Source organism: Cetorhinus maximus, unplaced genomic scaffold (genome assembly GCF_964194155.1).
Source record: "Cetorhinus maximus unplaced genomic scaffold, sCetMax3.hap1.1 HAP1_SCAFFOLD_125, whole genome shotgun sequence".
Lineage (NCBI taxonomy): Eukaryota > Metazoa > Chordata > Chondrichthyes > Lamniformes > Cetorhinidae > Cetorhinus > Cetorhinus maximus.
In genome coordinates, this window is record NW_027596127.1 from 920,449 (window position 1) to 944,411 (window position 23,963).

Genomic DNA, 23,963 nt, shown 5'->3' on the forward strand with positions numbered 1-23,963 from the left:
GGCTGGACCAGCATTCATTGCCCATCCCTAGTTGCCCTTGAGAAGGTGGTGGTGAGCTGCCTTCTTGAACCGCTGCAGTCCATGTGGTGTAGGTACACCCACAGTGCTGTTAGGGAGGGAGTTCCAGGATTTTGACCCAGCGACAGTGAAGGAACGGTGATATATTTCCAAGTCAGGATGGTGAGTGATGGTGATCCTAGTGCATGAATCACAAAAGGTTAGTTTGCAGGTACAGCAGGTAATTAGGAAAACTAATAGAATGTTATCACTTATTGTGAGGGGAATTGAATATAAAAGTAGGGAGGTTATGCTTCAGTTGTACAGGACACTAGTGAGACCACATCTGGAGTATTGTGTACAGTATTGGTCACCTTATTTAAGGAAGGATGTAAATGCGTTAGAAGCAGTTCAGAGTAGGTTTCCCAGACTAATACCCGGAATGGGCGGGGATCACCTGGAGGCCGTAGCACAGTGGTATTGTTGCTGGACTAATAATACAGAAGTCCCAGGGCAAGGCTCTGGGGACCCAGGTTCAAATCCTGCCACAGCAGATGGTGAAATTTGAATTCAATGAAAAAGAAAACCCGGAATTAAAACCCATCTGGTTCACTAATGTCCTTTAAGGAAGGAAATCTGCCTTCATGTGACTCCAGACCCCCAGCACAGGCTGGCCATCAACAGCTGTAGGCAGTGGGTGATGAAGGGGGTCATCTGGCCAGACTGTTTATGGAGAGGCAGCACATGGTGTCTGCTGACTGGCACAATACAGGTGCCCTGTGGGGACTTGGGTGTTTTATAGACCCTTTAATCGCATTTTGGTTTGAAGTTTGTAAGGTTCCTTTAATGTTTGGCTTTTAGTTTGCAGTGTTCCTTTAAGGGGCTGCATCTTGATTTGTCCTTGTTTTTCCTCATTTAGTTTAATTGGTTTTCATTGGTTTTCATGAAAAGAAAACAGAGGCTGGGGATATTCATGATTGGAAGGATTTGACCTCAGGAAGAATTTCTAGTCAATGTCTCAGTAAGTGCTTTTCCCCAAATGGTTATGAGGCTAACACAGTGTGTACTGGAATATTGATCAATACAGAGCAGAGAGATCAGCACTCTGAGCCCCAGTCTGAACTTATGATACTGATTTCAATCAGGCCACAGTGAGGACAGTAAGAAACACAAAAGCGCTGCCTGTCTGGTCTGTTAGGGGGGAGAAGTCAGCTCTGGAGTGAGCAATAAAACTCTCGAATTAAGCATCTTAGTCTCTATGTGTCCTTCACATCTAGGCTTGGGAGTTGCCAACAGAGGACTCCTGCAGTGCATCTTCTAGATACATCTGAGCATAGGAATTAGGAGCAGGAGTAGGCCATTCGGCCCCTCGAGCCTGCTCTGCCATTCAATAAGATCATGGCTGACATGATTGTGGTCACAACTCCACTTTCCTGCCCACCCCCGATAACCTTTGACCCCCCTGGTTAGTCAACAATCTATCTACCTCTGCCTTAAAAATATCCCTTGACCCTCCCTCCACCGCTCTCTGGGGAAGACACGATCCTCTGAGGGAAAAATTTCTCCTCATCTCTGTTTGAAATGGGTGACCCCTTATTTTTAAACAGTGACCCCTAGTTCTAGATTCTCCCACAAGAGGAAACATCCTCTCCACATCCACCCTGTCAAAACCCCTCAGGATCTTATATGTTTCAATAAGATCACCTCTCAATCCTCTGAACTCCAATAGATACAGGCCCAGCCTGTTCAACCTTTCCTCATAAGATAACCCCATTATCCCAGCAATCAATCAAGTGAATCTTCTGAACTGTTTCTACTGCAATGATAGCCTTTCTAAAATAAGGAGACCAAAACTGTACACAGTATTCCAGATGTGGTCTCTCCAAGACCCTGTATAGCTGTAGTAAAACTCCCCTACTTTTATACTCCATTACCATCGCAATAAACAACCTTCCTAATCACTTACTGCCACTGTATACTAACTTTTCTTTATTCATGTACTAGGACACCCAGATCCCTCTGTACCTCAGAGTTCTGCAACCTCTCCCCATTTAAATAATATTCTGCTTTTCTATTCTTCCTGACAAAGTGAACACGTTCACATTTTCACACATTATACTCCACCTGGCAAATTTTTACCCACTCACTCAACCTGTCTCTATCCCTTTGCAGACTCCTTATGTCCTCTTCACAACTTACTTTCCTACCTATAAATGGGTTGGTGGAGTGGGCGGTAAAGTGGCATATGGATTTTAACATAGAGAAGTGTGAGGTCATACATTTAGGGAGGTCAAACAGTTACAGGGATTACACAATAAATGGGAATATACTAAGAGGGGTAGATGAAGTGAGAGATCTTGGCGTACAAGTACACAGGTCCCTGAAGGCAGCAGTTCAAGTAGACAAGGTTGTAAAGAAGGCATATGGAATGCTCTCCTTCACTGGCAGATGTAAAGAATATAAAAGTAAGGATATAATGTTGAAATTGTATAAAACACTGGTGAGGGCACAACTGGAGTATTGTGTGCAGTTCTGGCCACCACATTACTGGAAGGACGTAATAGCTCTGGAGAGACTGCAGAGGAGGTTTACAAGAATGTTGCCGGGGTTAGAAAAGTGTAGCTACGAGGAGAGGTTGGATAGGTTGGGGTTATTTTCCTTAGAACAAAGAAAGCTGAGAGGTGACTTGATTGAGGTGTACAAAATTATGAGGGGAATAGATAGAGTGGACAGGATAAAATTGTTTCCCTTGGTGGAGAATTCTAGAACCAGGGGACGTAGATTCAAGAAAAGTGGCAGAAGGTATAGGGGGGACATGAGGAAGAACTTTTTGACGCAGAGGGTAGTGGGTGTCTGGAATTCACTGCCCAAGTTGGTGGTAGAGGCAGAAAGTATCCATTTATCACATCCTTTATAATAGATTCTAGCATTTTCCCTACTACCGATGTCAGGCTAACAGGTCTGTAGTTCCCTGTTTTCTCTCCCCCTCCCTTCTTAAATAGAGGGGTGACATTTGCTACCTTCCAATCTGCAGGAACCATTCCAGAATCTATAGAATTTTGAAAAATGACCACCAATGCATCCACTATCTCCAGTGTCCTCATTCAGGAAGGGAATGGCAGGGCATTTAGAAAATCATCATACAATCAGTTCGAGTCAGCGTGGTTTTGTGAAGAGAAAATCATGTTTGACAAATTTATTAGAGTTCTTTGAGGGTATAACAAGCAGGGTAGGTAAAGGGGAACCGGTAGATGTAGTGTATTTCAATTTGCAAAAGATACCTGATAAAGGTGCCACACAAAAGATCAGTGCAGAAGACAAGAGTTGGTGTAAGGGTAACATGTTATCATCGATAGAGGATGGGAAGATTACCTAAATAACAGGAAACAGAGAGTAGGGATAAATGTGTTGGTTTCAGGTTTTCAAACTGTAACTATTGAAGTGTTGCAGGGATCAGCGCTGGGACTACAATTATTTACAATATATATTAATGGGATGAAGGGGCCGACTGTATTGTGGCCAAATTTGCTGAGAGTTACTATCTCCATTAAAGATTAAATTATTAAAGACAAAATTATGAGGAGCCTAGATAGGGTTTCCCCCTAGCTGAGGGGTCAGTTACCAGGGGGAACAGATTGAAGGTGATTGGTAGAAGGATTAGAGGAGACATGAGGCAAGACTTTTTCACCCAGAGGGTGGTGAGTGTCTGGGATTCACTGCCTAAGTTGGGGGTTGAGGCTGAAACCCTCACCTCATTTAAAATGTACCTGGACCTGCATCTGAAGCTCTGGAACCTGCAAAGCCACAGACCAGGGGCTGGAAAGTGGGATTAAAATGAGCGGCTAGTTTAATTTTCATCTTTTTGGCCGGTACAGACATGATGGGCTGAATGGCCTCTTTCTGCTCTGTAACTTTTCTATGGTTCTGCGTGAGTCACGGAATCAAAGGTTTGGTTTTGAAGCTTAGAAGTTGGTTAATGTAAATTGTTGTTCAGCAGATCCCAGGTATGCAACATCGCCACAGAGATAGGTCATGGAGACCTGCTCTTCGTGTGGGGTTTATCTGTGTGTTTTGCTGACAGAGACAAGAAGTTCAATTTGGGGAATGGGCGGAGTGAGTTTCTGCCAAGAGCTGGAAAGCAGCTGGAGGTTAGGAGCAGACTTGTCAGAAATGAAGAGGATCCCTGAGGTGGATGCACTAAGGCCGAGGGCAGTGAACACAGGAGCTAGGAGCAAGAATCAGCCATTCAACCCCTTGAGCCTATCCTGCCTTTCCATAAGATCATAGCTGATCTGGTTGTGTCTCAACTCCTCCTATCTGCCTTCAATAACCCTTGACTCCCTTATCCATCAAAAATCTGTCTAACTCAGGCTTCTTAAAAAATTCATTCACGGGATCTGGGCTTCGCTGGCTGGGCCAGCATTTATTGCCCATCCCTAGTTGCCCTTGAGAAGGTGGTGGTGAGCTGCCTTCTTGAGCCGCTGCAGTCCGTGTGGTGTAGGTAAACTGGCTGGATTGTCCACAGTTGTAAGCTGCCTGAGGAATGCTGGAGAGACACTTAGCTGGATGGTGGTGAAAGAAACTCAAGAAAGCTAATTCCTCAGTGTTACAAGAACACTGAGGAGAATCGAAGAGAATTCCTGAGAGCTGTGGCACTTTAGTTTGGTCCCAGGTAGTGAAGGAGCCTTCAAAAGGCTGATAAATAGCCAAGGACTTTGACTTCCTCCTCGGGAAGCAGAAAGGGAAAGGTTCAGTTCAGAAGCTCAGTTTTAATGTACAACTGAACATGTTTAATGTTGTCTTATGAGGAAAGGTTGGACAGGTTAGGATTGTATCCACTGGAGTTTAGAAGAGTAAGAGGTGACTTGATTGAAACATATAAAGGTCCTGAGGGGTTTTGACAGGGTGGATGTGGAGGGGATGTTTCCTCTTGTGGGAGAATCTAGAACTAGGGGTCACTGGTTAAAAATAAGGGGTCGCCCATTTAAAACGGAAATGAGGTGAAATTTTTTTCTCTCAGAGGGTGGTGAGTCTTTGGAACTCTCTTCCTGAAAAGGTGGTGGAAGCAGAATCTTTGAATATTTTTAAGGCAGAGGTGGATAGATTCTTGGTAAGTAAGGGGGTGATAGGTTATCGGGGGTGGGTGGGGTATAGATTTGAGGATAGTATCAGATCAGCCTGATTTTATTAAATGGTGGAGCAGGCTGGAGGGGCTGAATGGCCTACTCCTGATCCTTGTTCATATGCTGGTATGTTTTTTGAGTTCAAAGTATAATTAATAGTCTAATATAATGTTTAGTTTGTAGTGTTTGCTTTGCTTGATTCTTGTATAGTAAAACCATTTGTTTTAAAATGTGGAATCTTGTAGCTTCATTCATTCAGTGAATAACAGGGCTTTAGGATTTCTTTCCAAACATTCCCAGTCTGGATGAGGATTTGGAATCCACAGATTTCTATGGGGACAGTGAGTTTTCCAGGTGACAGCATTTCAGTGAATTTTACTGTATTCATTGAAAAGCAGAATAGTTTGGTCAATTGCTGAAGCTTTGCCTGAGGAGGAAGATTTATTCCAGAGTGTTTTACAAAAATAACAAAGGAAATTTGTCAAAGAGAAATGAAAAACATTTGGACTCAGAAGTGAGGAAAAGGAGAAAGAAAGAGAAATATAAAACTTGAATTAGAGGAGCAGAGAGTCAGAGGAAAGGAAAGCCTTTAGATTCAAAGAGAGAAAGAGTAAGAACCTTTGAATTGCATTAGGAGAGGTTTCCTTAGCGGAGACGTGCTATACCAGAGTGGAGGACTCCAAACGTAACTTGCTCCCAAATGTTGACAGCCGGGGCCACCATCACCAGTGGAGATGTCCAGCCCTGTTGGCAGGGATAGTGGTGGTGTCTGGAATAGTGGCAATAAGTTATGATTCAGTGAGGCTATGTCAGCCTGTTATTTGACTAGTATTTGGGACAGCTCTCTCAAATTTGGAACCAGCCAGCCGGTGTTAGTAAGGAAGATATTAAAAGGTTGACAGGACTAGGTATCCCACCTAGGACTGCCCTGGGTCAGTCTGTTTTTGATTATTCTGTAGCAGTTTGGTGCAACTGAGTCACGTGCAGGAAATTTCAGAGGAGAATGAAAAGACAAATACATTGCTATGGCTGTGGAGTCTGGCCGGAGTATGGGACGATCACTGTGAAGCAGACTGGGAGGAGTGTGAAGCAGGTCAGATTCACTGTGAAGCAGAGCGGGAGGAGTGTGCAGCAGGTCACGATCACTCTGAAGCAGACCGGGAGGAGTGTTTTGCAGGTCAGGATAACTGTGAACCAGACCGGGAGTGTAAAGCAGGTCAGGATCACTGTGAAACAGACGTGGAGGAGTCTGAAACAGATTAGGGTTACGGTGAAACAGACCAGGAGGAGTGTGAAGCAGGTCAGGATGATTCTGAAGCAGGCTGGGAGGATTTTGAAACAGATCAGGATCACTGTGATGCAGAGCGGGAGGAGTGTGGAGAAGGTTGGCATCACTGTAAAGCAGACTGGTGCGAGCGTGAAGCAGGTCAGGATCACTGTGAAGCAGACTGAGAGAAGTGTGAAGCAGGTCGGAATGACAGTGAGTCAGACTGGGAAGGGTTTGAAGCAGATCAGCATCACCCTGAGGCAGAATGGGTGGAGTGTGAAGCAGGTCAGCATCACTGTGATGCAGACCAGGAGGAGTGTAAAGCAGGACAGGATCATTGTGAATCAGGCCGCGAGGAGCGTGAAGCAGGTCAGGATCACTGTGAAGCAGACCGGGAGGAGTTTGAAGCAGGGCAGCACCACCCTGAGGCAGAATGGGTGAAGTATGAAGCAGGTCAGGATCACTGTGAAGCTGATGGGGAGGAGTCTAAAGCAGATTAGGGTCACGGTGAACCAGACTGGGAGGGACAAATACATGAATAGGATGGGAATAGAGGGATACGGACCCCGGAAGTGCAAAATGCTTTAGTTGACAGGCAATATGATCGGCACAGGCTTGGAGGGCTGAAGGGCCTGTTCCTGTGCTGTACTTTTCTTTGTTCTTTGTTCAGTGAAGCAGGTCAGGAGGATTGTGAAGCAGACCGGGAGGGGTGTGAATCAGGTCAGGATCACTGTGAAACAGACAGGGAGGAGTGTGGAGAAGCTTGACATCACTGTAAAGCAGATCAGGAGGAGTGTGAAGCAGGTCAGGATCACTGTAAAGCAGACCGGGAGGAGTGTGAAGCAGGTCAGGATCACTGTAAAGCAGACCGGGAGGAGTGTGAAGCAGGTCAACATCACTGTGAAACAAATTGGGAGAATTGTGCATCATGTCACAATCACTGTGGAACAGGTTGGGAGCAGTGTCTTGCAGGTCAGAATCTGTGAAGCAGTTAGTATGCAGGTAAAGCAAATAATTAAGAAGGCTAATGGAATGCTATCCTTTATTCCTCAAATACTGTGGGCAGTTTTGGTCTCCTTATTTAAGGAAGGGTGTAAATGCATTGGAGATGGTTCAGAGGAGGTTTACTAGATTGATACCTGGAATGAGTGGGTTGTCTTATGTGGAAAGGTTGGACAGACTGGGCTTGTTTCCACTGGAGTTTAGAAGAGTGAGGGGTGATTTGATTGAAGTGTATAAGATCCTGAACGGCCTTGACAGGGTGGACGTGGAAAGGATGTTTCCTCTTGTGGGTGAGTCCAGAACTAGGGGGCAATGTTTTAAAATTAGGGGTCACCCTTTTAGGACAGAGATGAGGGGAAATTTTTTCTCTCAGAGGGTTGTGCGACTTTGGAACTCTCTGCCTCAGAAGGTGGTGGAGACGGGGACATTGAATATTTTTGAGGTGGAGGGAGATAAATTCTTGTTAGGCAAGAGAATCAAAGGTTATCGGGGTTAGATGGGAATGTGGAAATCGAAACACAAGAAGATCAGCCATGACCTTATTGAATGGCGGAGCAGGCTCGAGGGGCCGAATGGTCTACTCCTGTTCCTATTTCTTATGTTCTTAACGTGTAGCAGGTGAGGATCATTGTGAAGCAGACCAAGAGGAGTGTGAAGCAGGTCAGGATCACTGTGAAGAGATGGGGACCAGTGTGCAGCAGGTGTGGATCACCATGAATCAGACCAGGAGGAGTGTGAAGCACGTCAGCATCACTGTGAAAGAGACCGGAAGGAGTGTGAAGCAGGTCAGTGTCATTGTGAAGCTGACCAGGAGGAGTGTGTAGAAGATTGGCATCATTGTGAAGCAGACTGGGAGGAGTGTGAAGCAGGACAAGATCATTGTGAAGCAGACCGGGAGGGGTGTGAAGCAGGACAAGATCACTGTGAAGCAGACCGGGAGGGGTGTGGAGCAAGTCAGAATCACTGTGAAACGGACTGGGAGGAATCTGCAGCAGGTCAGCATCACTGTGATATATCCCACACCACCTACTGTAACACTCTGATATATCCAGCACCCCCCACTGTAGCACTCTGATTTATCCCAAAACCCAACCTGTAACTCTCTGATATACATCCAATTAATTGGGATAGACATTGTGTTAAGGGCTTGGATGGAGTGGATTTCTTGAAATGTGTACAGGAGAACTTTTTAGGTCAATATGTAGAGGGTCCAACAAGGGACGGTGCAGTGCTGGACCTAATTCTGGGAATGAAGCCGGACAGGTGGCTGAGGTGGTGGTGGGTGAGCATTTTAGTGATAGCGACCACAACACGGTAAAGTTTAAGTTTGTTATGGACAAAGAAATCGACAAGTTGCAAAAAAAATATGTTTTGTATTGGGGGAGAGTGGATTTTAGTAAAATAAGGCAGGATCTGGCCAAGGTAGACTGGGAACAGTTACTTGTGGGGAAATCTACAGAGGAACAGTGGGTGGCGTTCAAAAAGGAAATGGGGAGGGTACAGACTCAACATGTTCCCTCTAGGGTGATAGGAAGGAGTAACAAGCCCAGAGAACCATGGATGACCAGAGATATTCAGGATACGATGAGAAGGAAAAGAGAGGCTTTTAGCAGGTACAAGGGAAGCAAATCAGCGGAGGCGTTAGTGGAGTACAGAAAGTGCAGGGTGGAGCTTAAGAAAGCAATTAGGAGAGCAAAGGGGATATGAGAAAGCTCTGGCTGGTAAAAGTAGGGAAAATCCCAAGATATTCGGTCGTGGGGAAAATTCCAGAGTCCATTACAAAAGATTTAACGTGGAAAACAGTGGCAGAATCGGACAGAGTCAGCATGGATTTATGAAAGGGAAATCCTGCTTGACAAATCTACTGGAATTTTTCGAGGATGTAACTAGTAAAACTGATGAGGGTTGTAGAGATAAGTCAGGGAACTACAGGCCAGTGAGTCTCACGTCAGTGGTAGGGAAACTATTGGAGAAAATTCTGAAGGAGAGAATCTATCTCCACTTGGAGAGGCAAGGTTTGATCAGGGATAGTCAGCATGGCTTTGTCAGAGGGAGGTCATGCCTAACAAATTTGATTGAATTTTTTGAGGAGGTGACCAGGTGTGTAGATGAGGGTAGTGTAGTTGATGTAGTTTATATGGATTTCAGCAAAGCCTCTGACAAGGTCCCACATGGGAGATTTATAAAGAAGGCAACTGCACATGGGATACAGGGTAATTTGATAAGGTGGATTCAAAATTGGCTTAGTTGTAGGAATCAGAAGGTGATGACAGAAGGATGCTTTAGTGACTGGAAGCCAGTGTCCAGTGGCGTACCACAGGGATCTGTGCTCGGTCCCCTATTATTTGTCATTTATATAAACAACATAGATGACTATGTGGGGGGTAGGATTAGTAAGTTTGCGGATGACACAAAGATTGGCCGGGTGGTTAACAGTGAGGTTGAGTGTCTTGGGCTACAGGAAGATATAGACGGGATGGTCAAATGGGTAGATAAGTGGCAGATGGAATTTAACCCTGAAAAGTGTGAGGTGATACACTTTGGAAGGAGTAATTTGACAAGGAAGTATTCAATGAACAGCATGACACTAGGAAGTTCTGAGGAACAAAGGGACCTTGGTGTGTGTGCCCATAGATCTCTGAAGGCGGAGGGGCATGTTAGTGGGGTGGTGAAAAAGGCATATGGGACACTTGCCTTCATCAATCGAGGCATAAATTACAGAAGGAGGGAGGTCATGTTGGAGTTGTATAGAACCTTGGTGAGGCCACAGCTGGAGTACTGTGTGCAGTTCTGGTCGCCACATTATAGGAAGGATGTGATTGCACTGGAGGGGGTGCAGAGGAGATTCACCAGGATGTTGCCTGGGATGAAACATTTAAGTTACGAAGAGAGGTTGGATAGACTTGGGTTGTTTTCATTGGAGCAGAGAAGACTGAGGGGTGACCTGATCGAGGTGTACAAGATTATGAGGGGCATGGACAGGGTGGATAGGGAGCAGCTGTTCCCCTTAGTTGAAGGATCAGTCACAAGGGGACATAAGTTCAAGGTGAGGGGCAGGAGGTTTAGGGGGAATGTGAGGAAAAACTTTTTTACCCAGAGGGTGGTGATGGTCTGGAATGCGCTGTCTGGGAGGGTGGTGGAGGTGAGTTGCCTCACATCCTTTAAAAAGTACCTGGATGAGCACTTGGCACATCATAACATTCAAGGCTATGGGCCAAGTGCTGGTAAATGGGATTAGGTAGGTAGGTCAGGTGTTTCTCACGTGTCGGTGCAGACTCGATGGGCCGAAGGACCTCTTCAGCACTGTGATTCTGTGATCTATCCTACAGCCCTCACTGTTACACTGATATATAATACATCCCTCACTGTGATACCTGATATATCCCAAACCCTTCACATGAATACTCTGAAATATCCAACAACTCTGAATGCAACACTCCAAAATACCCCACACCCCTCACTGAAATAGTCTGATATATCCCACACACCTCACTGTAACACTGATATATCCCACACCCCTCACTGTAACACTGATATATCCCACACCCCTCGCTGTAACACTCTGATATATCCCACACCCCTCACTGTAACACTGATATATCCCACACCCCTCACTGTAACACTGATATATCCCACACCCCTCGCTGTAACACTGACATATCCCACACCCCTCACTGTAACACTGATATATCCCACACCCCTCACTATAACACACTGATATACCCCACACCCCTCACTGTAACACTGATATATCCCACACCCCTCACTGTAACACTGATATATCCCACACCCCTCACTGTAACACTGATATATCCCACACCCCTCGCTGTAACACTGATATATCCCGCACCCCTCGCTGTAACACTGATATACCCCACACCCCTCACTGTAACACTGATATATCCCACACCCCTCGCTGTAACACTGATATATCCCACACCCCTCGCTGTAACACTGATATATCCCACACCCCTCGCTGTAACACTGATATATCCCACACCACTCGCTGTAACACTGATATATCCCACACCCCTCGCTGTAACACTGATATATCCCACACCCCTCGCTGTAACACTGATATATCCCACACCCCTCGCTGTAACACTGATATATCCCACACCCCTCGCTGTAACACTGATATATCCCACACCACTCGCTGTAACACTGATATATCCAATCGCAGCCTCTGTTCACTTACCTGATCCAAATACTCCTCCAATCACAGCCTCTGTTCACTTACCTGATCCAAATACTCCTCCAATCACAGCCTCTGTTCACTTACCTGATCCAAATACTCCTCCAATCGCAGCCTCTGTTGCATTGATGTAGCCCAGACTGTGACAGACGACATTAGCGTCAGAAATATCCCAGTTGTCATCACAGACAGTGCCCCATTCGCCGTTGTAATAAATTTCCACTCGCCCTTCACTGGGCAAGCGACCCCCAGACAATCTCATCTCTCCATATTCTACCCCTGTGGACAGAAAGACAGCCTGTCAATTTGAAAAGTCTTTAGAGCCTTAACCCTATTCCTGTAGCAGACTAGGACCATCAGATCCTCCTCCCAGTTCCTGGACCAGACCAGGAGCAGACCAGGACCATCAGATCCTCCTCCCAGTTCCTGGACCAGACCAGGAGCAGACCAGGACCATCAGATCCTTCTCCCTGTTCCTGGACCAGACCAGGACCATCAGATCCTTCTCCCTGTTCCTGGACTGAAGGCTGATAAATCCCCGGGGCCTGATAATCTACATCCCAGAGTATTTAAGGAAGTGGCCCTAGAAATAGTGGATGCATTGGTGGTCATCTTCCGAGATTCTATAGACTCTGGAACAGTTCCTACAGATTGGAGGGTAGCTAATGTAACCCCACTATTTAAAAAGGGAGGCAGAGAGAAAACAGGGAATTATAGACCAGTCAGCCTGACGCTGGTATTGGGGAAAATTCTAGAGTCCATTATAAAAGATTTAATAGCTGAATATGTGGAAAACAGTGGCAGAATCGGACAGAGTCAGCACGGATTTATGAAAGGGAAATCATGCTTGACAAATCTACTGGAATTTTTTGAGGATGTAACTGGTAGAGTTGATGTGGGGGAGCCAGTGGATGTGGTTTATTTGGACTTTCAGAAGGCTTTCGACAAAGTCCCACATAAGAGATTGGCGTGTAAAATTAAAGCGCTTGGGATTGGGGGTAGTGTATTGAGATGGATAGAAAACTGGTTGGCAGACAGGAAACAAAGAGGAATAAACGGGTCTGTTTCCGAATGGCAGGCAGTGACTAGTGGGGTACCGCAGGGATTGGTGCTGGGACCCCAGTTATTCACAATATATATTAATGATTTAGATGAAGGAGCTAAATGTAATATCTCCAAATTTGCAGATGACACAAAGCTGGGTGGGAGGGTGAGCTGTGAGGAGGAGGCAGAGATACTTCAGTATGATTTGGATAAGCTGAGTGAGTGGGCAAATGCATGGCAGATGCAGTATAATGCGGATAAATGTGAGGTTATCCACTTTGGTAGCAAAAACAGGAAGGCAGATTATTATCTGAATAGCTATAAATTGAGAGAGGGGAATGTACACCGAGACCTGGGTGTCCTCGTACACCAGTCGCTGAAGGTAAGCATGCAGGTGCAGCAGGTTCCTGCTGCAATGTTCCAGTGAAGCTCAACTCAAACTGGAGGAACAAAGAACAAAGAAAAGTACAGCACAGGAACAGGCCCTTCGGCCCTCCAAGCCTGCGCCAATCATATTGCCTGTCAAACTAAAACATTTTGCACTTCTGGAGCCTGTATCCCTCTATTCCCATCCTATTCATGTATTTGTCAAGCTGCCTCTTAAACACCACTATCATACCTGCTTCCACCACCTCCTCTGGCAGCGAATTCCAGACACTCACTACCCTCTGCGTAAAAAACTTGCCCCGCACATCTCCTCTATAGTTTTCTCCTCTCACCTTAAATCTATGTCCCCTAGTCATTGACTCTTCCACCCTGGGAAAAAGCTTCTGACTATCTACTCTGTCCATGCCACTCATAATTTTGTAAACTTCTATCAAGTCGCCCCTCAATCTCCGTCGCTCTAGTGAGAACAATCTGAGTTTCTCCAACCTCTCCTCATAGCTAATAACCTCCAGACCAGGCAGCATCCTGGTAAACCTCCTCTGCACCCTCTCCAACGTCTCCATATCCTTCTGGTAATGTGGTGACCAGAATTGCACGCAATATTCCAAGTGTGGCCTAACCAAGGTTCTATACAGCTGCAGCATGACTTCCCAGATTTTATACTCAATACCCCTGCCAATGAAGGCAAGCATGCCATATGCCTTCCTGACTACCTTATCCACCTGCGTTGCCACTTTCAGTGTCCTGTGGACCTGTACACCCAGATCCCTCTGCCCGTCGATGCACTTAAGGGTTCTGCCATTTACTGTATAATTCCTGCCTGTATTAGACCTTCCAAAATGCATTACTTCGCATTTGTCCGGATTAAACTCCATCTGCCGTTTCTCCGCCCAAGTCTCCAACCGATCTATATCCCGTTGTATCCTTTGACAATCCTCTTCACTATCTGCAACTCCTCCAACCTTAGTGTCGTCTGCAAACTTACTAATTAGCCCAGTTACTTTTTCCTCCAAATCATTTATGTATACTACAAACAGCAAAGGTCCTAGCACTGATCCCTGCGGAACACCATTAGTCACAGCTCTCCATTCAGAAAAGCACCCTTCCACTGCTACCCTCTGTCTTCTATGACCAAGCCAATTCTGTATCCATCCTGCCAGCTCACCTCTGATCCCGTGCGACTTTACCTTCTGTACCAGTCTGCCATGAGGGACCTTGTCAAAGGCCTTACTGAAATCCATGTAGATAACAACCACTGCCCTTCCATCGTCGATCATCTTTGTCACTTCCTCGAAAAACTCGATCAACTTAGTGAGACATGACCTCCTCTTCACAAAACCATGCTGCCTCTCACTAATACGCCCATTTGCTTCCAAATGGCAGTAAATCCTGTCACGAAGAATCTTCTCCAATAATTTCCCTACCACTGACGTAAGGCTCACCGGCCTGTAATTTCCTGGATTAGCCCTGCTACCCTTCTTAAACAATGGAACAACATTGGCCATTCTCCAGTCCTCTGGGACCTCACCCGTAGCCAGTGAGGATACAAAATTTCTATCAAGGCCCCAGCAATCTCCTCCCTTGCCTCCCTCAGTACTCTGGGGTAGATCCCATCTGGCCCTGGGACTTATCCACCTTAATATTCTTCAAGCGGCCTAACACCTCCTCTTTTTTGATCTCAACATGATCCAGGCTATCTAAACACTCTTCCCTAAACAAATCGACCGCTAAGTCCTTCTCTTTGGTGAATACTGATGAGAAGTACTCATTTAGTATCTCTCCCATTTCTTCTGGTTCCACACACAGATTCCCACCTCTGTCCCTGAGTGGGCCTACCCTTTCCCTGGCTACCCTCTTGCTTTTTACATATGTATAAAAGGCCTTGGGATTTTCCTTAATCCTGGTTGCCAATGACTTTTCATGACCCCTTTTAGCCCTCCTGACTCCTTGTTTAAGTTTCTTCCTACTTTCTTTATATTCTCCACGGGCTTCATCTGTTCCCAGCCTTCTAGCCCTTACGAATGCTTCCCTTTTCTTTTTGACTAATCTCACAATATCCTTTGTTATCCAAGGCTCCTGAAACTTGCCATACTTATCCTTCATCCTAGCAGGAACATGTCGGTCCTGAATTCTTATCAACTGATGTTTGAAAGCCGCCCACATGTCAGTTGTTGATTTGCCCTCAAACATCCGCCTCCAGTCTAGATTCCTCAGTTCCCGCCTAATATTGTTATAATTAGCCTTCCCCCAATTAAGCACCTTAACCCGAGGATTCCTGTCATCCTTATCCGCCATTACCTTGAAACTTACTGAATTATGGTCACTTTTCCCGAAATGCTCTCCTACTGAAACTTCGACCACCTGGCCGGGTTCATTCCCTAATACCAGGTCCAGTATTGCCCCTTCCCTAGTTGGACTATCTACATAAACAGCACCTCATTTTCCAACTAGGCACTTTACAGCCTTCTGGACTTAACATTTAATTAACCAACTTCAGACCATGAACACTCTCCTTCCCTTTTTGATCCCCTTTTTTCAAATATTTATTTTAAAACTTTTATATATAATTTTTTTTGCCACCTATTTTTGTTATTATTTTAAAAATTTATTTCCGTTTTTATTCATTGTTTTATCCCCACCTTTTAGCCTATTTCGATCTTTTTTCTCACACCATCCCCTCCTCCCACCCCACCCCCACTAGGGCCATCTGTCACTTGTTCACTTTGCTTTCTACTCTTCATGTCACCAATAGCACCTCCTTTAGCCAGTATCACCACCATCAACGCCCCTTCGACCTTTTGTTTATGACATCTTTTGCAATCTCTCCTTTGCCTCCACCTATCACTGGCCTTCTATTCAGCTCCACTTGTCCCACCTCCCTTAAACAGTATCTATTTTGCGACATTTTTACTGCTCTTTAGTTCTGAAGAAGAGTCATACTCGAAACGTTAACTCTATCTTTCTCTTCACAGATGCTATCAGACCTGCTGAGTTTTTCCAGCAATTTTTGTTTTTGTTTCAGATTTCCAGCATCCGCAGTATTTTGCCTTTATTATGGCTGATCTTCTTGTGTTTAAATTTCCACATTCTCATCTAACCCCGATAACCTTTGATTCTCTTACCTAACAAGAATCTATCTACCTCTACCTTAAAAAATATTCAATGTCCCCGTCTCCACCACCTTCTGAGGCAGAGAGTTCCAAAGTCGCACAACCCTCAGAGAGAAAAAATTTCTCCTCATCTCTGTCCTAAAAGGGTGACCCCTAATTTTAAAACATTGCCCCCTAGTTCTGGACCAGAGCTCGGGCTGGATCCATTAGAAATTCAGTGAAATGAGAATTTCCTGATAATATGAGTTAATTACACGAATAGTGTGATTGCAACCCAACATGTCACAGAATATTTGTATTTGAAAATTGCAAGTCAGGATGAGTTTACAGTCACCAGTCAATTGGCTCTAAGTGGACTCCTGCCGTGGGTGAACGGTTAACTGGTTCTCCAATGGCTAGTTGTACCTTGTGTGTTGCTACAAGGGATTGCTGAATACACAGAGCTGCTATAGTGGCAATGGGAATTTGGTAGAGTAGGAATTGTACTGCATCGATAAATATCTAAATGATTCAGCAGAGAACACACAAACAATGATCCCATTGTCAGCAGTAGCAGAAGCTGAGGAGATTTAGGCCAGTGTTGGGGTAAGTAGAGAGATAACCCTATTTTTGTTTGTTATTTGGATGTGGGGGTGCTTGGGGCTGAGTGGCTGGGTCATTTCAGGGGGCAGTTAGAGTCACCCACATTGCTGTGGGTCTGGAGTCACATGTAGACCAGACCAGGTAAGGACAGCAGATTTCCTTCCCTAAAGGACATTAGTGAACCAGATGGGTTTTTACAAGAATTGTGTAGTTCTGTGGTCATTATTAACAAATTGATGAATTAATTTAATTTAAATTCAACAGGCTGCTGTGGTAGGATTTGAACCCCTGTCTTCAGGTTATTTGACCAGGCCTCAATTAGCACAAAGCCCAGCTTGATTTAGCACTGATAGAGTACTGTCTGCAAATTTGAGAGTTCAGTTACGTTAAGGGTTAATCTCCTTCTAAAATCTAGTCAAGTGTTGCATTTAAAAAATAACGACTTTAACCTAGGAACATAGAACATAGGAGCAGGAAGAGGCCATTCGGCCCCTCGAGCCTGCTCCACCATTCGATAAGATCATGGCTGATCTGGTTGTGGTCTCAACTCCACTTTCCAGTCTGCCCCCTATAACCCTCGACTCCCTTGTCAATCAGAAATCAGTCTAACTCCGCCTTGAATATATTCAATGAGCCAGCCTCCCCTGCTCTCTGGGGAAGAGAATCCCTTACACCAATGACCCTTTGGGAGAAAACATTTTTCCCCATCTCCATTTTAAATGGGAGCCCCCTTACTTTTAATCTGTGTCCCCCTATCTCTAATCTGCTCCACAAGGGGAAACATCCTCTCAGCATTCACCCTGTCAAGTCCCCTCAGGATCTTTTATGTTTCAATAAGATCACTTCTCAATCTACTTCATACCCACTGCCGATGGTGGCACCTGCCATTTTTACACAGCCCAGCTCAGGATCTACTCATTGTGTCTCATGGAGACAGTTGTCCATCTCAACTCGAGTCGCATTCTGGTCTCAGGTGTGTGAAGCAGTGTGGGCCAGGTAGACCTGGAGGAGCAGGTCTGAACTCAGTCCGTTTCTTTGAATAATCAGGGTAGCCCTTTGGAGGGGTGCAGATACCCCCTCTGGAAGTAGCTTTAACCTTGTCTTCATTGGCCCAGAGTTGGCAAAAACACAAGTTAAACTGTCCTGCTTGAACGCAAGGGTGTATGAGGGTAGGACTGCCGGATTCACAGAGCAGTTCCTTTGTTCCCACTGACTTGCCCTTCCAGGTGCTGATCAGAACTTTGTGCTTGAGAACTGTGCATTGTACTTTGGCACATAGAGGCCCATAGTGTCCTCGGCCCAACCCTCTTCAGCTGCTTCATCAATGACCTTCCTTCCATCATAAGGTCAGAAGTGGGGATGTTTGCTGATGATTGCACAATGTTCAGCACCATTCGCAACTCCTCAGATACAGAAGCAGTCCATGTCTGTGGTGAAGTACCCTGTCCCTTTAAGAGAATGCATGTGTACTGATCATGTGCCAGCACTGATGAATCACTACAGCGCGGGCAACTGGGAACTGTAAGCCTAGTTCTGAGTGAGCACCTATCATCTGGTTCCCTGCCCTATGTCTCAATAAACTATCACTGCCTATTCTTATATCAGTCTCTGCCCATTATTGATTGCAAGCAGCAACTGAAGAGAACATCGGGAGGTGTGCAGTTAGAGTTCGGGTGGACAACGAACTCACTTACCCAAGACATAAAAGTGGTGACAAGGATAAAGAACAAAAGCAAGTAAATTTTAAGATGGGTGAGCAAAGCATTGGAAAGAGCATCAGTACTTAATTAGTAAAATAGGCGACAGCCAGCAAACATAGCAGAAAGCACTGCTTAAAATTTAAACAGCCACAGAATCACGATCACAGGGATCCCGCCGAAACACGGAAAGCGTGTGACACCCAGCAGGGAAAAGCTGCCAACTGCAGAGACAGGGTTAAAAACATGCTGACTGCTCTTAAAGCAGCAATCCATTTAAATACATCTTCTCCACCGATGCTGCCGGACCTGCTGAGTTTTTCCAGGTAATTCTGTTTTTGTTTTGGATTTCCAACATCCGCAGTTTTTTGTTTTTAATACATTTAAAGAGGTACATGCAAGAAAAATGGCTATAGACCGGAAATATAAGAGACCCCAGAGAGAGTGCAACTCTGGAAAGGTAAAACACCAATTGATTGACCTGCAGCTAGGAAAGCGGCAGTAAAGCCAAACACCTGAATTTGTCATTCCTGGAAAGACTATCGGGAGTGCAGTCCCCTTGCAGTCATTCACAATGCTGTAGTTTGAGTGTGTCGATCCATTTGACCCCAGTCCCGATGGCTGTTCTCAGTATGTCGAGTGTTCTTCTTTACCACTAACAACATCGCGGGGAGAAGAGGGTGATTCGTTTGTCCTCAAGCGGGAGAAAAACATACAGATTGATCCGCAGCCTCGCCTCACCGAGCGCCCCAGAGTCAAAGACTTTCAATGAGTTAATAGAATTTGTACAGAGCCACCTGAGACCAAAGCCCCAGGTTACTGTGCAGCGCTTCGAGTTCAATGCAAGGAACAGGTTTCCGGGGGAGACAGTAGCTGCTTCTGTCGCTGTTTTAAAGGCATTAACTGAGCATTGCGAATTCAGAACGTCCATTGGTGATATGTTGAGAGACCGGCTAATACACAGGATTGGGGATGATACTATCCAAAGGTGTTTGCTAGTCTAGATTTCAATAAGGCATTAGAATTAGTTACCACGATGGGGAGTGCTGTTAGAAATTCCAAAGCTATAAAAGATACCCAAAATGGCGCCGTCCATCTGGTCGAGTGGGACAATCCGACAACAAAAGGCACAAAACTTCAGACTCCACGGAAAAGTGGGAAACAGCCACAATGTACAGATCAGTAACAAACAGCAGCATCGCAGTGAAAACCCATCAAATGAATGAGAGAAATACATCCCCAGTGAGTGAACAACTCGAGTGCTTGTTCTGCCTTCACTACGGCCACATAAGGCGGCACTGCAGAGAAAGGATAAAACAAGACAAAGGCAGAAGGAAAAATCCTGAAATACGATGGTATGAGGCGCGAGTTGGCTATGATAGATTGGGAAATGTTACTTAAAGGGATGACAGTGGATAGGCAATGGCAAACATTCAAAGAGCGCATGGGTGAACTGCAACAATTGTTTATTCCTGTCTGGTGCAAAAGTAAAACAGGAAAGTTGGCCAAACCATGGCTTACAAGGGAAATTAGAGATAGTATTAGATCCAAGGAAGAGGCATACAAATTGGCCAGAAAAAACAACAGACCTGAGGATTGGGAGCAGTTTAGAATTCAGCAAAGGAGGACCAAGGGATTGATTAAGAAGGGGAAAATAGAGTACGAGAGTAAGCTTGTGGGGAACATAAAAACTGACTGTAAAAGTTTCTATAGGTAGGTGAAGAGAAAAAGATTGGTGAAGACAAATGTAGGTCCCTTACAGTCAGAAACAGGGGAGTTTATAATGGGGAACAAAGAAATGGCTGACCAACTAAATACATACTTTGGTTCTGTCTTCAGAAAGGAGAGCATAAATAACATACCAGAAATGTTGGGGAACACAGGGTTTAGTGAGAGGGAGGAACTGAAAGAAATCAGCATTAGTAGGGAAATGGTGTTGGAGAAATTGATGGGATTGAAGGCCGATAAATCCCCAGGGCCTGATAATCTACATCCCAGAGTGCTTAAGGAAGTGGCCCTAGAAATAGTGGATGCATTGGTGGTCATCTTCTGAGATTCTATAGACTCTGGAACAGTTCCTACAGATTGGAGGGTAGCTAATGTAACCCCACTATTTAAAAAGGGAGGCAGAGAGGGAATTATAGACCAGTCAGCCTGACGTCAGTAGTGGGGAAAATTCTAGAGTCCATTATAAAAGATTTAATAGCTGAGCACTTGGAAAACAGTGGCAGAATCAGACAGAGTCAGCATGGATTTATGAAAGGGAAATCAGGCTTGACAAATCTACTGGAATTTTTCGAGAATGTAACTAGTAGAGTTGATGAGGGGGAGCCAGTGGATGTGGTTTATTTGGACTTTCAGAAGGCTTTCGACAAAGTCCCACATAAGAGATTGGCGTGTAAAATTAAAGAGCATGGGATTGGGGGTAGTGTATTGAGATGGATAGAAAACTGGTTGGCAGACAGGGAACAAAGAGTAGGAATAAACAGGTCTTTTTCCGAATGGCAGGCAGTGACTAGTGGGGTACCGCAGGGATCAGTGCTGGGACCCCAGTTATTCACAATATATATTAATAATTTTGATGAGGGAATTAAACGTAATATCTCCAGATTTGCAGATGACACAAAGCTGGGTGGGAGGGTGAGCTGTGAGGAGGATGCAGAGATGCTTCAGTGTGATTTGGACAAACTGAGTGAGTGGGCAAATGCATGGCAGATGCAATATAATGTGGATAAATGTGAGGTTATCCACTTTGGTAGCAAAAACAGGAAGGCAGATTATTATCTGAATGGCTATAAATTGAGAGAGGGGAATGTGCAATGAGACCTGGGTGTCCTTGTACACCAGTCGCTGAAGGTAAGTATGCAGGTGCAGCAGGCGGTAAAGAAAGCAAATGGTATGTTGGCCTTCATAGCCAGAGGATTCGAGTACAGGAGCAGGGATGTCTTGCTGCAATTGTACAGGGCCTTGGTGAGACCACACCTGGAATATTGTGTGCAGTTTTGGTCTCCTTATCTGAGGAAGGATGTTCTCGCTATAGAGGGAGTGCAGCGAAGGTTTACCCGACTGATTCCTGGGATGGCGGGGCTGACCATAAGACCATAAGACATAGGAGCAGAAATTAGGCCATTCGGCCCATCGAGTCTGCTCCGCCATTCAATCATGGCTGATAAGTTTCTCAACCCCATTCTCCCGCCTTCTCCCCGTAACCTTTGATCCCCTTACCAATCAAGAACCTATCTATCTCGGTCTTAAATACACTCAATGACCTGGCCTCCACAGCCTTCTGTGGCAATGACTTCCATAGATTCACCACTCTCTGGCTAAAGAAGTTTCTCCTCACCTCTGTTCTAAAAGGTCTTCCCTTTACTCTGAGGCTGTGCCCTCGGGTCCTAGTCTCTCCTACTAATGGAAATATCTTCCCCACGTCCACTCTATCCAGGCCTTTCAGTATTCTGTAAGTTTCAATCAGATCCCCCCCTCATCCTACTAAACTCCATCGAGTATAGACCCAGAGTCCTCAAACGTTCCTCATATGTTAAGCCTTTCATTCCTGGGATCATTCTCATGAACCTCCTCTGGACCCTCTCCAGGGCCAGAACATCCTTCCTGAGATACGGGGCCCAAAATTGCTCACAATATTCTAAATCTGACATATGAGGAGAGATTGAGTCAGTTATGATTATATTCTAGAGTCCATTATAAAAGAATTAAAAGCTGAGCACGTGGAAAACAGTGGCAGAATGGGACAGAGTCAGCATGGATTTATGAAAGGGAAATCATGCTTGGCAAATCTACTGGAATTTCGTGGATGTAACTGGTAGAGTTGATGAGGGGGAGCCAGTGGATGTGGTTTATTTGGGCTTTCAGAAGGCTTTCGACAAAGTCCCACATAAGAGATTGGCGCAGTGAAGGTTTACCCGACTGATTCCTGGGATGGTGGGACTGACATATGAGGAGAGATTGAGTCGATTAGGATTATATTTGTTGGAGTTCAGAAGAATGAAGGGGGATCTCATAGAAACTTATAAAATTCTAACAGGACTAGACAGGGTAGATGCAGGAAGGATGTTCCCGATGGTGGGGGAGTCCAGAACCAGGGGTCACAGTCTGAGGATATGGGGTAGACCATTTAGGATTGAGATGAGGAGACATTTCTTCACCCAGAGAGTAGTGAGCCTGTGGAATTCATTACCACAGAAAGTAGTTGAGGCCAAAACATTGTATGTTTTGAAGAAGGAGTTAGATATAGCTCTTGGGGTGAAAGGGATCAAAGGATATGGGGAGAAAGCTGGAGCAGGCTATTGAGCTGGATGATCAGCCATGATCATAATGAAAGGCGGAGCAGGCTCAAAGGCCCTACTCCTAGTTTCTATGTAAGTGCCATTACCACACAGGCTGAAGAAATATCTGCCTTTGTTACAGCCAGTGGGTTGTATCAATGTCCAGTCATACTGTTTGTGTTTAAAAATGTCCCAGCTACATTCCAGGGGCTTAAGAATCAAGTTGTAGCTGAAACATTGAACTGTGTGGTTTATTTAGGCGATGTTGTAATATACATCAGTGTGGGAGGCGATGGTGTAATGGGATTGTCACTGGGCTGGTAATGGAGAGACCCAGGGTCATGCTCTGGGGACCCGGGTTCAAATCGGCAGATGGTGGAATTTGAATTCAATAAAAATCTGGAATTAAAAGTCTGATGATGACCATGAAACCATTGTCGATTGTTGTAAAAACACATCTGGTTCAGTAAAATCTGCTGTGCTTACCTGCTGCATGTGACTCCACAGCAATGTGACTGACTCTTAAATGGCCTAGCAAGCCACTCAGTTGTATCAAACCTCCTACTGGGAGAGCTGTCTCACAGACTAGTCAAACAACAACCTGACATAGTCATCCTCACAGAATCATACCTGACAGATAATGTCCCAGATTCCACCATCACCATCCCTGTCCCTTTCTGTCCTGTCCCACTGCACTGACAGGACAGGACAGACCCAGCAGAGGTGGTGGCACAGTGGTATACAGTCAGGAGGGAGTTTCCCTGGGAGTCCTCAACATCGGCTCCAGACCCCATGAAGTCTCATGGCATCAGGTCAAACATGGGCAAGGAAACCTCCTGCTGATTACCACATACCGCCCTCCCTCAGCTGATGAATCAGTGCTCCCCCATGTTGAACACCACCCGGAATGTACTCTGGGTGGGGGACTTCAATGTCCATTACCAAGAGTGGCTTGGTAGCATCACTACTGACTGAGTCCTAAAGGACATAGCTGCTAGACTGGGTGTGTGGCAGGTAGTGAGGGAACCAACAAGAGGGAAAAACATACTTGACCTGATCCTCACCAACCTGTCTGCCGCAGATGCATCTGTCCATGACAGTATCGGTAGAAGTGACCACCGCACAGTCATTGTGGAGACAAAGTCCTGTCTTCACAATGAGGATACCCTCCATCGTGTTGTGTGGCACTACCACCGTGCTAAATGGGATAGATTTCAAACAGATCTAGCAACTCAAGACTGGGCATCCATGAGGCGCTGTGGGCCATCAGCAGCAG

The 23,963-nt window shown here is 45.4% G+C and overlaps 1 protein-coding gene across 1 annotated transcript in view; it reads right to left on the reverse strand.

Annotated features, from left to right (window-relative positions):
- The window catches only part of LOC144672861 (galectin-3-binding protein-like), a 67,643-nt gene that overhangs the window by 36,482 nt on the left and 7,198 nt on the right, over positions 1-23,963 (reverse strand). The window contains exon 2 of the mRNA XM_078534845.1: positions 11,672-11,863. Within this exon, the coding sequence (XP_078390971.1) occupies positions 11,672-11,863 (192 nt within the window). The remainder of the gene's footprint in view (positions 1-11,671; positions 11,864-23,963) is intronic.